This window comes from Corythoichthys intestinalis, chromosome 10 (genome assembly GCF_030265065.1).
Source record: "Corythoichthys intestinalis isolate RoL2023-P3 chromosome 10, ASM3026506v1, whole genome shotgun sequence".
NCBI lineage: Eukaryota > Metazoa > Chordata > Actinopteri > Syngnathiformes > Syngnathidae > Corythoichthys > Corythoichthys intestinalis.
The window spans coordinates 48,529,210-48,545,417 of NC_080404.1; the positions used below are offsets into that span (position 1 = coordinate 48,529,210).

At 41.9% G+C, this 16,208-nt stretch overlaps 1 protein-coding gene across 1 annotated transcript in view; it reads left to right on the forward strand.

Moving 5' to 3' along the window:
• loxl4 (lysyl oxidase-like 4) overlaps nucleotides 1–16,208 on the forward strand; it is a 104,966-nt gene continuing 88,758 nt past the window's right edge. Inside the window, exons 1-4 of the mRNA XM_057848664.1 lie at nucleotides 1–112; nucleotides 5,948–6,266; nucleotides 9,456–9,760; nucleotides 9,841–10,055. Of these exons, the coding sequence (XP_057704647.1) occupies nucleotides 5,960–6,266; nucleotides 9,456–9,760; nucleotides 9,841–10,055 (827 nt within the window). The 5' untranslated portion in view covers nucleotides 1–112; nucleotides 5,948–5,959. The remainder of the gene's footprint in view (nucleotides 113–5,947; nucleotides 6,267–9,455; nucleotides 9,761–9,840; nucleotides 10,056–16,208) is intronic.

Consider the following 16,208-nt stretch of genomic DNA (forward strand, 5'->3'; position numbering starts at 1 on the left):
TGGAGGGTGACTACCTTTGGAAATGTTTGTTAAGAGTGAGTACGGCATAACGATGTTGTGGCGGCAGTCTAGTGTGCACCCCAGACCCCCGCGATGCCTTACAAGTTGACAGGTACGGTGTGAGCGTACGTGCGCACGTGTGTGTGTGTCAAATGAATGATATTAAAAACGCCAGGTTGGCAGTGTCTCATGCGTTATATTGAGGACGCCGAGTTTCCCCCGGGATCTGACGGGGCTACTCCGTCACACCCAATGACAGCCGCAAGAAGGCGTATCCGCAATTTCCAGCGTAAATGGAGTTGCTCAAATGTGATACTGAAGGTGAAGGTTATTGTTTGATGTGTTTAGGCTATAGTTATCTGAATGATTGTTCATATAAAATACCGTATTTTTCGGGTGATAAAGTACACTTAAAACCTTCATTTTCCCCAAATATTACAGTGTGCCTCATAATCCAGTGTGCCTTTTGTATGAATTCTGGTTGAGGTTAATAACAAAAATAACAAATAAATAAAGCAATGTTAAAAGATAAAGAACACATTACAAATGCCAGTAAATCGATGCACTGCCCTTTACAATCATGTGTGCCTTTTGTAGGAAAATAAACTGGTTCATTGGTGGTGTCCGAAAACTACAGTATCTGTCAATATGTCATGTTAAAAGACACCTATTTAAGCATATTCTCTATTCTATTGTTATTATTTGAAGTTTGCTTTACGTCTGATGAAATAAAACCCCCCCCCCCCAAAGTGCAATTTACAATAACAGGTGTGATCGAAAGTCCCAAAAATACAGTAGAACCGCTCAACTTGTTTCGTTGGGATTAATCCGAGTCACTTCAATTGGTGGCAAGTGTTTGCGAAGTCATATTTAATTTGAGTTTTAGTTTCACTAAAGGATATCCCCGTTCTGATAACATGATGCAAAAGCGGGCCTAATCGTGTCATTTTCAGAGGATCTAATTGGGTTTAAATTTTTGGGTTAACATAATGTATTTACATCGGTTTGAAAAAGTATGTGAACCTTTTGGAATGTCTCACATTTCTGCATAAAATCGCCATCAAATGTGATCTGATCTTTGTCAAAATCAAACAGATGAAAATATAGTGTCTGCTTTAACTAAAACCACCCACACATTTTCATATTTTAATGAGGATAGCATGCAAACAATGACTGAAGGGGGAAAAATAAGTGGACCCTCTGCCTAAGGAGACTTAGGCTAGGTTCATACCGCAGATCTTAATGCACAAATCCGATTTTTTGTCATATGTTTTTTTGGCGTGCCCATTCAGACTGCCTTTGTCCATTGAGACCGTTCAAGTATTACTAATTCGCAGTCCCACACGCCCTGAGCAAGAAGACCCGTATGCACAGAAGCATCAAAACAAATAACTACACATGCTGGCTGTCATCCATCATTCCAGGGAGATCATATTTTGATTTCTAAAAAGAGGACACAAATAACAGACATAAATAATCCCTGTGTAGGCTTAAATTCAAAGTTTATATGGATCGATAGCATGCACGCGCTGTCCATGCATGTCACACACATATACGGGCAGTTTGCCCCGACTCTTGAAATATTGCTCATATGGAGCAGAAAGAAAACCGATCATTCTCAGGCTTATCCTCAACCCATTTTTATTTTTTCATGAATGTTGTCAAGCCTGACCCTTCCCAAAAAGCCATGTTCAAGGCAATCTAGGTGCTCACGCACAGCTGAACCGCTCCCGTAGCGCACCTTCTGTCTTGCTCTTTGATGATGTAATTGATGCATGAATTCCGATTTGGGAGACTTGACAGTTCAGACCGCCGTGACATTCTGGAAAAATGTGGCCCAGATTGGATTTAAACCACATACGAAAGTGACCCAGATCGAATTTGAAATGGTCCACTTCTATGCGACTTGTCCCGATCAGACCTTCAAGTTAATGCTTCACTCAAGTCGGAAAAACACGAAAAAATCGGATTCGTGCTTTAAGACCTGCAGTATGAACCTAGCCTTCAGAGCAATTGAAACCAATTTTTAGCAAACATTTTAAGTCAGGTGTTTGCCCAATCATTGATGAGTGGTTTAAAGCTGCCCTGCCCACTATAAAACACACACCTGGTAAGAAATGTCTTGATGAGAAGCTTTGTCTGATGTGCATCACGGCTCGGTCAAAAGAGTTGTCTGAAGACCTACGATCAAGGATTGTTGATTTGCATAAAGCAGAGAAAGAATACGAAACCATCTCTAATGTCTGGATATTCATCAATCAGGAGTCAGAGAAAAGATGACGTCAAAGATGACGCCAAGAGTTCAGTGCAGAATACTCAGAGAGGCAAAAAAGAACCCTAGAGTGTCTGCTAAAGAATTACAGAAATCACTGGCACAGTCCAATATCTCTGTGCACACATATGAAAAACTATGGGCAAGAATGGTGTTTATGGGAGGACTCCACAGAGGAGGCCACCGCGGTCTAAAAAAAAACATTGTTGCTCGTTTCATGTTCGCAAAAAGGCACAAACTCCACAGAAGTTTTGGCAAAACAGTTTGTGGACAGATGAAACCAAAGTTGAATTATTTGGGAGTAACACACAACGTCATGTGTGGAGGAAAAGTGGAACAGCTCACCAACATCAACACCTCATCCCCACCGCGAAGTATTGTGGAGTGAGCATGATTTGGGGCTGTTTTGCTACCTCAGGGCCTGGACAACTTGCAATCACTAATGGAAAAATGAATTCAACAGTTTATCAGGATGTTTTGCAGGAAAACCTGAGGCCGTCTGTCAGACAGTTGAAGCTAAAAAGAGGATGGATACTGCAACGAGACAATGATCCAAAACATAGAAGCAAATTAACATTAGAATGGTTTCAGAAGAACAAAATATACGTTCTAGAGTGGCCAAGTCAAATTCCAGACTTAAACCCCATTGAAATGCTAGGCATGACCTAAAGACAGCGATTCATGCCAGACATCCCAGGAATCAGACTGAACTACAGCAGTTTTGTAAAGAATGGGCCAAAATTATTCCTGATCGATGTGCCAGACTGATCTGCAGCTACAGGAAGTGTTTTGTTGAAGTTATTGCTGCCAAAGTGGGGGTGGGGGGTGGGGGGGGGCACATAATATTTAAATGTGATGGTTCACTTACACCCCCCCCCCCCTTCTGTCAAGGTTTGCATACTATCCTCATTAAAATATGAAAACCTATAGATGTTTGGATGGTTTTAGTTAAACCAGACACTGTTTTTTCATCTGTATGATTTTGATAGATCTAATCACATTTGATGGTGATTTTATGCAGAAATGTGAGAAATTCCAAAAGTTTCAGATACTTTTTCATACCACTGTATTTATTTTTATACTTAATTTAAAATGGCTGTCAGGCAACAAAACACTATTGTGTTTCTATGAACAACACTTTCTCCCTCAGGTTTTTTTCATAGTTAACACACAGCGTCAGACCCCTCATCGTGCATTACGTGCACAACAAGCTTTATGTTCTTTTCACTAGAGATGTGAAGGCAATGGCAGTAGGAAAAGAGGGAGGGAGAGGGAGTCAGGGAGGAGATATATGAAGAAGGAGGGCTTGAAGAGAGATTTTTGAGCAGACACAGTCCTTCACTCAAGACTACCATAACTCCACACACACACTGGTGCTTGTCAGGTCAGTGAACTTTCACCTTGCCTTCTTATTGACAATTTAGTGGTTCATGCTTCTTGTGTTAATGTCATTTGCATTGGGATAAGGTGTTTGGGAAAATGTCTTAGTAGTTTCAAAGTTGTTCTTTTTCTGGCCTTCCAATGCTAGTGTATACAAAAAGATGCCATACACTCATTACTGGCACTGTGGCCTGAGTGATTTACTGGTGAAGTGCGGGGCCACGTTTTGAGTCCCCTTGTGTGTTAACCTCCAATTAAAACTTTCCCTGCTAATTTGAGAAAGTCAATTAATTTACATTATAAAATAATAACCTATAAAAGAAAATATGATCAATCAAAAAGAAAAAACAAAACACATTTTTTATGTGCGGTGCAAATTAGCGTCAATAGGCCAAAAAAAAGAAAAAACATTTTAGGCTAGTTAGATTTGGAATGTTACCCATTCATGACTATATGCATGGATGTGTTTAATTTATGTGGCTTGGCTCATAAACATGCATTTTATCATGTAGTTTATCTGAGGTTTGTATCTCATGAAGTGATTAAGCTTTTTTCATTTGGAATCAGTTGCAAGTCCACAGAAATGTACCGTTTACTTAACATCCAATATTGATGACCATAACTAATAGTTTTAATCTGTAAACAATTTGACAGTTTTCTTGATTGTCCAGAAGATGTCATTGTTGCACTTTCAAAAATCAAGCCCTTTTCAGCAGCATTGGCTAGTTCACCTTTTTATCAAGTGAAAGATTCAATAACATTCACTCTAATCGGAATGGAAATCACTGTCCTCTGTGATAAAACCATGACTTCAAGAGTAAAAATAAAAGTGCAACTTTTACTAGAGCGCAAAGTAGAAATCGAGGGTTAGTGAAAATGACCAGTGCTGATAATCGATTAACTCGAGTATTTCGATTAGAAAAAAAGCATGGAATTTAATTAAACAAATACTTGAAGCAGCTAAATTTAAGTGGCGTTGAAATGGTTTGTTTTGAAAGTGTTTGCATCCGTTTTTATTGATTGGGTGGATACACTAGCTACTAATGGCAAAAGTAAGTATGACATAACTCGTTTAACGTGGCTGAATCCAGCTGCTCCCTGTTAAGACCAACATAAGTTTTTTTCTGAGCAAATGTTTTAATGCATTCATAATTCATAGTTATATTTAGCTGTTTTTGTTGGAATGTGTGTTTGAACAATGTGTTAAAAGCATTGCAAAAAAAAAAAAAACATTTTACAGCATTTAAGCCAGCAGACCTTTGCAGGTTAGCCAATTGTTCTTTTGTTGTACTTAGATCCTCATTGATTAATATTTTTATACCATTTGAGGCTAAAATCAGGTATTTAATTTATCATGTTCTTAATCCGATTACCGTATTTTTCGGACTATAAATCGCAGTTTTTTTCCATAGTTTGGCTGGGGGTGCGACTTATACTCTGGAGCGACTTTTGTGTGAAATTATTAACAAATTATTATATCATTTTACATGTTATTTTGGTGTTTTGGATTGACACTGATGGTTTGGTAAACTTGTCAGCATGTTCTTTATGCTATAGTTATCTGAATAACTCTTAATAGCTATGTTACGTTAACATACCAGCCACGTTGCATCATGTAACATTATCATACTGTACACTTATTCAGCATATTGTATTTTTATTCTAAATTGCCTTACAAGATGACATATCTGTTCTATGTGTTCAATTTTATCAAGTAAATTCCTCCCCAAAATGCGATTTATACTCCGGTGTGACTTATATGTTTTTTTCCCCTCCTAATTACGCATTTTTGGGCTGGTGCGACTTATACTCAGGTGCGACATATAGTCCGAAAAATATGGTACTCGATTTTTTTGAACTAGTTGATAAATTAATCGACAACTAAAATAATTGATAGCTCCAGCCTTCGACTCTGTCACTCGCATTTTTCTTTTCTTTCTTTAAATGTCATATATATGAAGAGACTGCTTCGCTTTAGACTACAGTTATGACATTGGGCAGCATGTGTGGTTAGCACATCTGACTCACAGTTTATGTTTGGGGTCGAATCTTCCCTGTGGTCTTTCTGTGTGGAGTATACATGATTTACCCGTGCTTGTGTAGGTTTCTAAGGGCTAGTCAAGCTTCCTCTGACATTACGAACATGCCTTTTAGGATATATATAAAACTAAATTGTGTGACAATGTCAATGATTCAATTGCTGTATCCTCCAAAACAATATAAATATAACTGCATAGGAATAAGGACGAAGAAGTTTGCCCAAAAAACTGAGTGTTTTACCATCTTCCTCCTCAGACGTCCATCACTATGCCCCACGTCATCTGCTCCAGTTGCCTCTTGTTCCTCTTCCTCGTGACCCTCTCTGCCGCCGAGCCGAGGCGCAGCGCTTCCGGACAGCGCAGGTCGTCTCGCGCACCTACAGCCAAGGTGCGTCTGGCGGGAAACTTCGCACGGGAGCATCACGAGGGTCGCGTGGAGGTGCTGCACAACAACACCTGGGGCACCGTGTGTGACGACGAGGTGGACATCAACCTGGCTAACGTGGTGTGTCGAGAGCTGGGATTTCAGGGGGGCGTCACATGGGCACACAGCGCCAAATATGGAGAGGGACAGGGTAAGAAGAAAACACTTTTGAGCCTCTTTTACGAAAAGTTTAAGCCTCATTTACACAAACACGCTACAGATCTGGCAGCCCAGAAACTAATGAGCTCTACACGTTTGTGCCATTCACACAGAACTGCAAGACAGAGAAACTAATGAGAGATATCTTGCAGAGGACACCTTTTTGAGAGTCCAACTAAACCAGGAGTATCCAACTCCGGTCCCCAAGAGCCCCTATTCAGTTTGTTTTCCATGTCGCCCTCCTCCAACACACCTGACTCAAACAATCAGGATTGCTATCAGGCTCCTGCAGAGCTTGCTGATGAGCTAATCATTTGATTCAGGTGTGTTAAAGGAGGGCGACATGGAAAAACAGGCTGGATAGGGGCTCTCAAGGACCGGAGTTGGATACACCAGAACTAAACTATCCATCTGTTGTATGAGAGACCAAAAATAAAAGCAATTTCAACAACATTTAATTCAAACAAAAAGTTGCGGTAGTTCAAGTTTGAAGCTAACACAGGTAGTCCCCGGGTTACGAATAAGTTCCGTTACTAGGTTGGCGACGTAACCTCAATTTCCGTGCAAATCGGAATTAACCCTTAGAATACTCCAAAATACGCTCTAAATCTCAAAATAACTTTGAAAGGACTGTATTGTACAGCATTTTGTTTAATGATAGAAGATACACTGCCCTCTGGTGGCAGCGCTGGGTCTGGCTGGAGCCTTGCATTGACTGCGGAGCAGACTCGTCTAGGTTTGCCAACAGTTCCAGATTGCGCGGGACAACCTGGAATTATTCTTCATTTATGGATGTATTTTCAACCTTTTTGTTGGACTTTTCACCCCGCCCCCCACCACCACCATCTTTGTTTTGCCACTGGTAGACCAGCTTTCTGTTGACAAGTCTGACATGGCTTTAAGGACAGCTGCGCTCTGGTTTGGCCCACATAATGCTGTAAATTGTTTCAGCTAATATATGCTTGTGTATTTCAATAGTATTTAAGTTTAGAGCTACAGTTTGTGGAGATATGTGTGAGCAATTCGCTATAAGAATTGTAAATACGTTAGCATCCGTAGCATTTAGACTTTTGTTAGGCAAATGAGGCTAATTGAATCTACTAATTTTACATATTGATCAGACCGGTTGGACGTTTGAACACAAATTGCTTCGTGTCAAGTGTTTTATTGTTAAAATATTTGTTGTTTTGAACATAAATGTACATATGCAGCTTACGTGTACATACTACAGCTTTAGAAATTGTCAAAAGTGAAAAGTCAAAAGCTTCAAAAATCACAATTGCCTTGTTTGCTGTCTGTTAAGCTGAACAACTTGACATTTAGTGAGGACAGAACAAGTCATATTATAAAGTAAAAATGATACTGTAACATAAAATAAGGTACTGTTTATGCGACAAAAAAAATTGTCAAAGTAAAAATGATACTGTAATGTACTATAAGGTACTGTTTATGCAACAACAACAAAAAAAAGTGATTTGACACAAAATGGCGGACGAGGCTTCGGCATCGGAATCACGTTAAGTCGGGTACGCTGTAACCCAGGGTTCTACCTGTAATTGTTTTGGACTGTATTTTTAATTGGCACTTTTTGGAGTACCGATCACTTCGTTTAGTTGCTTTAAGGTTCAGACTCAATGCAGGTGACGACTTTCAATTGGGTATAGTCCCCAATTCCTGAAGTATCCTGGATGACCAACAACTTCAATACAGCAGCCATAGAATTTAAAACTTGACTGACTTTCTTAGGATTGATTCCCACTGAGTGCCTTTCGGAAGACATGAGCCTTAATTGTTGACTGCGATTGAATGGTGACCACTTGAGGGTGTGCCTTGTCTGCTAGACTAAAGTCCAGCTGCCCTATAACTCCAAACAGGTGGTAAGAGGAACACTAAACATTGTTTTCCCAAAACAAAGAATGTCTTCATACATGTAGCTGCGAAGAAAGAACTGAAAATGTTGGAAGTCATCCACCATTGTTCGTATTATGTCATGTTTCTCTGCTTTTGTATCCACTGCGGTTTGCACTGCGTGATGTCACACAAGTCGCATGCTGGGAAGGCAAACCAGGCAGGATGACAGGCCACAAATTAACATTGACTTGTCATACAGCTTGTGATGTGAAGCCACTCATCATCAGTGCTTCATTGTCCAAATTCCAGCCAGTTACATTGGACCAGTTGCTCCAAAGCTACTTGCCAAAAGGCCACACTGGTTACAGTATGCCAACAGCAGTAATTAAGACACTCGAAATAACTGACATCATAAAGGCGCAAAGATGACATCCCATTAAAGTCGCCCGGCAGGCTGGGGTAGCTCATGCATGACAAAAAGTAATGGCAGCATACACTTTACCATAGATTTGCAATTTTTGCTGTGGTTTATGGGAATTCTTTACTGCTGCTTTTAAATCCAAATTAAAGAGAACATGGAATGGACTGGAGAGGCATGGTCATAAAATACTCAACTTCTGAACACGCCACAAAGGTGCAACCCCTAATCAGACAGGCGGTTGAAGTCATATATGAGGATCATATTGTAGATCTTGTGTGGTCTGTTTCCAGAACAAGCTCAACTGGATAACATACTTAAAGCATACCTCTGGTAGTCAGCTGAAAAAATATGTATTTATATACAGTATGGTCCTGGAGAAATATTGTACTGTTTGATAAATATCTGGTGTTATAAAAATGTTTGTCAAGTCTTGTATTTGGCAAAATTACCGCCCTGGTCAATTTTCATGTGCACAGCTACATTGGGAACGACTACGACGTCAAGTCGTTGGCTGGGCTTGCCCCACAACCACCAGTTGTTATTGAGTGATATGCCAGAATCGTTGTTATTGTCATATTTTCTGTGATCAAATTTAAAGAGCATTTTGGATTAACAGATTGAGGCACTCAGAACTAGTGCTTTTCCTTGTTTATCCACTTGATATTGAGAAATTCCATACATCTTTACATTCCGCCGTGATAGTTCAAAATCCAACGGCATTTCCAACAAGTGGCAGATTAATCTCAACAACACCGTGTCATGTATCTGCCCTCTGCTTGCCAATAAGGCAGTATCTATCAGCTGTCATGGCATAACACAAATGCGTTTTGATGATGTTTTCTTTGATAAACCATTTTTTGCAGAACACTGCAGGTACAATTTAATACGTACTTACTTTTCTCTGTCAAGGTCCTATATGGATGGACAATGTTCGATGCAATGGTACCGAGAAGTCCTTAAAGGACTGCAAGCACAATGGCTGGGGGGTGAATGACTGCAAACATTCTGAAGACATGGGAGTGGTGTGCGCCACGGAGACCAGGAGGGAACCGACAACCAGCAATAGAGACCACAGCAATGCCATCGGCTCCAATGGGAATCCATCGTCCCAGTTGCAAGGCCTTGTGACTACCCGCAGACACTCTGTATATGGCTATTACGGGAATGGACATCCATACGAGGTCCCCAGGATCCAGAGGCAGCAACTGCACCTGGTAAAGTAGCACAGCCCTCATATAATCCTCATTGTTCTTGACGTTGCTTCCATTACTGACTGTTCACTTCCTTCCATCAGGGTAACAGTAAGGTCCGAATCGAGGAAGTGCGCTTGAGACCCATCCTCATGTCGACCAAGAAGAAGACTTTGGTGACTGAAGGCGTGGTAGAAGTGAAGCATGCTGGGAGATGGAGGCAGGTCTGTGACATGGGCTGGAGTCTGAACAGCAGCAGAGTGGTCTGCGGGATGCTCGGTTTTCCTGATGCTGCCCAGCCCAACCTCAAAATGTACAAGTGAGTTGACATCTCTTCTTACAAAAATCTCAACAGAACACCTCTCAGCTAACTACAGCGAGTGTTGGTCAATTTGGGTAATAATATACACTACTGTCACTGAATTTCTCATACATTCCACGATTTCTTGAGTTGCTTTCTTAAAAACTGCAACACTTGTGTGCAACACTGCAACACTTAGATTCTTAAGTCGATACATTTTTCTCGTTAAGGGGAGGTCATCTCTTAAGGCAGGCACCTTAATCGCACATAATGTAGTCTGGCTAAGACTTGGTGTTTTATGGTGTGTCATCAAACTCTACTACAACAGACAGCCCAGTGGCAATGACGAAAATTCTGTCTTACAATTTAGTGCTGCCCATCTTTCTAATATGCATGGTTCTAATTTAATTGCCTGGCTCTGCCAGACTATTCTCCCTGTATTTTTCTAACACTGAGCGTATAGTCTGGGAACCAGCCCATTAACGGCCTCTCGAGCAGGTACAAAATCAATCGACAAACCAGATTCGTTGATTTGCGTGACGTGTTCTTAACGAGCAACGTCACTCTTGCGCGTCGAAAGTCGTCTCCAACACAGATGGTGAACGGGAGAGCCGAGAATATGTTCCAATCCACGGTAAAATCCGTTTTAAATGACCAAAAACACATCAACACGAGTCATTGACAACAGTCTGTCTCGCGCTAGCTATGTTGAATGAACTCCGCTCTCTTCGTATGTTTACTTCCGCGCGCAAGTCCCTCGTCCTTCCCTCGTCATTTTACTAACGTCAAGTCTGCCCGTCGCTGATTGGTCCACTCCGCTGTCTGTTTGCTGTGGTTTGCTCCGCCCTGGAAATTGTATCCGCGTGAATGGTGGCCAGACTCAATAGCTGGAACAGCGGTGAGTCTGGTGTACCAGGCAACTAATTTAATAGAAAACCAGAGGAACTCTCTGAGAGGAAACGTCCACCTAAGCAGCCAAACTCAAAGCATTGCCATAACTGGGAGAGTGAGCACACTCATGTTTAAGTAGAAGACATGTTATCACAAAATTCCTTTTATTACCTCTGTGACCTTTGACCGCATGGCAGACATGCCTACCATGTTTCAAAATGAAACTTGATTTTAAAAACATTGATCTCTGCTACGGAACCATTGTTTGGGAGCATCAAAATTCAAGGATGCAAGATTTCACCAGGATAAATTTAAATTTCACCAGGCAGACCGGGGTTGTGGTCCCCCTTTTTTTAGAATGGGGACCCAAGGGTGTTTTCCAACTATAGAGGGATCACACTCCTCGGCCTCTCTGGTAAAGTCTATTCAGGGGTGCTGGAAAGGAGGGTCCATCGGGAAGTCGAATCTCGCATTCAGGTGGAGCAGTGTGCTTTTCGTCCCGGCCGTGGAACAGTGGACAAGCTCAACACCCTCGGCAGGGTCCTCGAGGGTGCATGGGAGTTGGTCCAGCCGGTCTACGTGTGTTGTCCCTCGAGGAGCCCTATGGGGCGGGGTACTTCGGGAGTACGGAGTATCGAGCCCCTTGGTAAGGGCTGTTCGATCCCTGTACAACCGGTGTCAGAGTTTGGTCTGCATCGCCGCCAGTCAAATTAGTTTCCAGTGAGGGTTGGACTCCGCCAAGGTTGCCCTTTGTCACCGATTCTGTTCATCACTTTTATGGACAGAATTTCTAGGCGCAGCCGAAACATTGAGGGAGTTCGGTTTGGCGGCATCAGTATTGCATCTCTGCTTTTTGCAGATGATGTGCTGTTGGCTTCATCAAGCCATGATCTCCCAACTCTCACTGGAACGGTTAGCAGCCGAGTGTGAAGTGGTTGGGAGGAAGATCAGCACCTCCAAATCCGAGACCATGGTCCTCAGTCAGAAAAGGGTGGCCTGCCCTCTCTGGGTTGGGGATGAGATCCTGCCCCAAGTGGAGGAGTTCAAGTATCTTGGGGTCTTGTTCACGCGTGTAAGGGCAGGAAGGAACGGGAGATCGACAGGCGGATCGGTGCTATGTCTGCAGTTATGCAGACTCTGCACTGGTCCGTTGTGGCGAAGAAGGAGCTGAGTCAAAAGGAGAAGCTCTCGATTTACCAGTCTATCTACATTCTTATTCTCACTTATGGTCACAAGCTGTGTGTCGTGACCGAAAGAACAAGATCCTGAATACAAGCAGCCGAAATGTGTTTCCTCTGCTGGGTGTGCGGGCTCTCCCTTAGAGACTCTGGGTTGAGCAGCTACTCCTCCGCTTTCAGAGGAGCCAGTTGAGGTGGCTCGGGTCTCTCCAGTGTGTCCTGATCTCATTCTTCCTGGATGCCTCCCTGGAGAGGTGTTCTGAGCATGTCCCACCGGCAGTAGGCTCCGGGACGACTCTTAGCTGGCCTGGGAACGCTTTGGGACCCCGCCGGAAAAGTTGGTTAAAGTAGCTGGAGAGAGTCTGGGCTTCCCTGCTAAAGCTGTTGCCCCCGCGACCCAACCCCGGATTATGGGTGGATGGAGGATTTCACCAGGATTAACACACAACAAATTTGGTGGAGTTTGAGTATGGGAAAGCCCACACCAACCTAATCAGTGGTGCTTCAATAATGATTGCCACCTAGGTTGCCCAATGACAGATCAACAGGGACTGCAAAGCCAGCCAATGTTGGATAATTCAATTCAATTCAATTCAATTTATTCACACACACATTCATATTTACAAAGTGTACATCGTATCATAGTGCTGAGCCAAGATTTTCAATCAAACAGAAACCCAAGTCTTAGGAACAGTTTACATGGCAAGTCTGCGACACGAAGACGCAATGACTGAGTTGCGGAATGGCCTCGCGTGCATATGGTGTCTGCAAAGAAGGAAGGCAAAGACGCAAATTTCCGAATCCTGCCTCCAAAGTGCAGCGATTCGATTCGGGGGGTCGCAGTGCATTCATATGAATGGAAACCCCCTTCGCTTTGATGACGTAAGCACTCGCACATGTCACATGGCTGTGCACAGCGGTGCCACTAAACATTAAAAACAGCAAATGGCGGAATGTCGGCTTTAATTTACTATTTTAATAATATTTTTGAATTTAAATATGTTGAATGTTTCCATTTATTGTGCCTTTTGGAGCAAAATAAAAATGCCATTGCTTGGAGTGGCCGGCATGTTTTCTTTCGGGCTGAGGAGCTTGGTGGGGTCAAAGTGCATCATTCGCTGTCGCCTTGTAAATCTGCACTTCCCCCAAGGGCCTGGCATGAATACTACATCGTTTTCATGCGGAATTGCGACATTGTTCGAATGGAGACGAAACCATATAAATGCACATTTGAAATTTTTCGTATTCTCGGAGAGTCACCATGTAAACAGCCCCTTAGTAAAAAGAGGAATGTGTGCACTGTCCCAGTTTATGAAATATGAGTTGATTTTAAAAGGCTAGAGAAGTACTTTTTATAAACCGTAAATGAAAGCTGTCAGGAAAAAAACATGACATAGGTCATCCAAGGGTCATCGCATTCACCGCTTTTCACAGCTCAAGTCAAATTTCCACTTTAACTCAATGACTGCCATTGACGATGACAGGCAAACTAGATATGATCTATAAATGAGCAGTTGTTCCATTGACCGCACATTAACTTTGGCATGTTACTACTTACTGTACATCACTAACCTATGGAAACAGAGCAACAACTGTTCTTCTTTTGTAACTGTTGTTATGTCAAATAATGAATTAGGTAATTGGCTGCATCGCAAATAGCCCCCCAGACAAAATGGATTAGACCTCTATCACTGTCAATAGAACTGCCCTAGTTCATTTGGATTTGATGTCTATCGCTGCAGTAAGTAAAAAGCATGATAATGTAACCCGTCTGATATCACTGCATTATAGCAAAGAGCTTCGAGCATTAACGCTCTCTGCCAACATTGTCTACAGGTATCTGCATTGCTTTTAAATGATTAAAAAGTCAACAAAGAAAAAATAAAGCAAAGTGGCATTCTGTTGAGAGGCGGAATAAGTAAAAGTCTTCAGTCATGCTTATCTCCAGCTCCCAGCCACATCTCCATGAGAATTCCCCTCCTCTCTCAGCCTCCGGGTAATGATAAGGGTCATCTCTGTTCCCTAGCAAAAAGCCTTTCCTTCCAACTCTTTCTAGGCAAATCATCCCTTCTAAACCTTATTGCCTCCGCAGCTCTGTGATGCTATCTCCACTCCCCAGACAAACAGCTATGCTTTTAATTTTGGATTCCTGTCCCGAGGTGTAATATCACTCCCTGATTGTGCTTTAACTGCTCTGTCGATACAGTGGTGTGAGGCCAGTTGAACTTTTTTTTTTTGTGTGTGAAGTCGCTCGTTTTATTGGTGGTATAGCATCTGCAGGCATGAGTCAGCGATGCTGCACGCCACTTTTTACATTGTCTCCAAACAGAAGGATGCCATTAAAGCTGTGCCAGGTCTTATTATTTTTTGATATATCATTACAAGTACCTGCACTGTCCACTTTTGATGCATCAGCATATTTTAATGCAGGGGTTACAAAATTATAGAGACTTTGCAAACTTTGACTTTGTTGAGACTTCAACGTTCTGTGCAAGGCTGAGCAAAGTAGTTGCGCATGTCCCAAATTATATGGCTAAAACTTAGCAAGTCAAGTGAAGTCCACATTAAACTTGAAGGAAGTCACAGTTCAAGGCATAGAATCTTTCTGTGTCGTAATAAGAGTTTGAATTACTCAAAAACCTTTAAACTACTTTATTAGTCCCCGAACAAAGTAATCAGTTATTTTAACAGTTAGATTTCTAGTTTCCGTGATTTTGTGGCCATTATATGTCACTAATTCCAAAGCTTTGAGGCTCTCATGAAGCCGCTCTTCAAAGGAAAAGATTCGCTGCTCAGCCGTCACCGCGTACAGACGCACTCTGAGCTCCGAAACCACGCCCTGACATTAATCGAACTGCTTGACTGGACGCTAAGTTACGAAACTCAGATTGTTGATTGTGTTATTGTACAGTTTTGATGTATGTTCCATGCCTGAATGTGCGTCTTTAGTTGTATGGGGGACGGAAAACTGATAAGCATATGCTTCATCCCGTCCGCCTTTGTCTTCTGCTTCGGTTCCTTCGGGCAAATCATATCACATTTTGTAATTGTCAATGATTGTCAATGATACCGATTATGATGACAATAAAATTCCATTCCATTCCAGGATAAACACTTGCAAGTTACTGGCCATTTTAAATACACTTTCTTGTGATTATCTGGAACTGTACAGCGTATCACACTAGCGAGTACACCCCTCACATTTCTGCAGATATTTAAATATATCTTTTCATGGGACAACAATGACAAAATGACACTTTGACACAATGAAAAGTAGTCTGTGTGCAGCTTATATAATAGGGTTAATTTATTTTCCCCTCAAAATAACTCAAAATATAGCCATTAATATCTAAACCCCTGGCAACAAAAGTGAATACACCCCATAGAGACTACGTACATCCCTAAATGTCCAAATTGAGTACTGCTTGAACAAGAAAGCCCGCCCGTCTCATCAAACCATAGGACATGGTTCCAGTAATCCATGTGCTTTGTTGACATGTCTTCAGCAAACTGTTTGCGGGCTTTCTTGTGTACCGTCTTCAGAAGAGGCTTCCTCCTTGGGTGACAGCCATGCACACCAATTTGACTTAAAGTGCGGCGTATGGTCTGAGCACTAACAGGCTGACCCCCCACCTTTTCAATCTCTGCAGAAATGCTGATAGCACTCCTGTAACGAGTCACATGATATTTTGGAGTGAAAATGACAAGCAGTACTCAATTTGGATATTTAGGAATGTACGTAGTTTCTATGGGGTGTACTCACTTTTGTTGCCAGGGGTTTGGATATTAATGGCTATATTTTGAGTTATTTTGAGGGGAAAATAAATGAACTCTATTATATAAGCTGCACACAGACTACTTTTCATTGTGTCAAAGTGTCATTTTGTCAGTGTTGTCCCATGAAGAGATATACTTAAATATCTGTAGAAATGTGAGGGGTGTACTCACTTTTGTGATACACTGTATATGTAGGGCAAGACTCAATGAGCTTACCAAACAAAATTTGTGTTCCAATACTTTGTACTAAAAGGTATACAAATCAAGAAACACCAAGGGTGTCCAAATTTATGCACATGACATCTTTAGTTTAAATTGTTTTTAC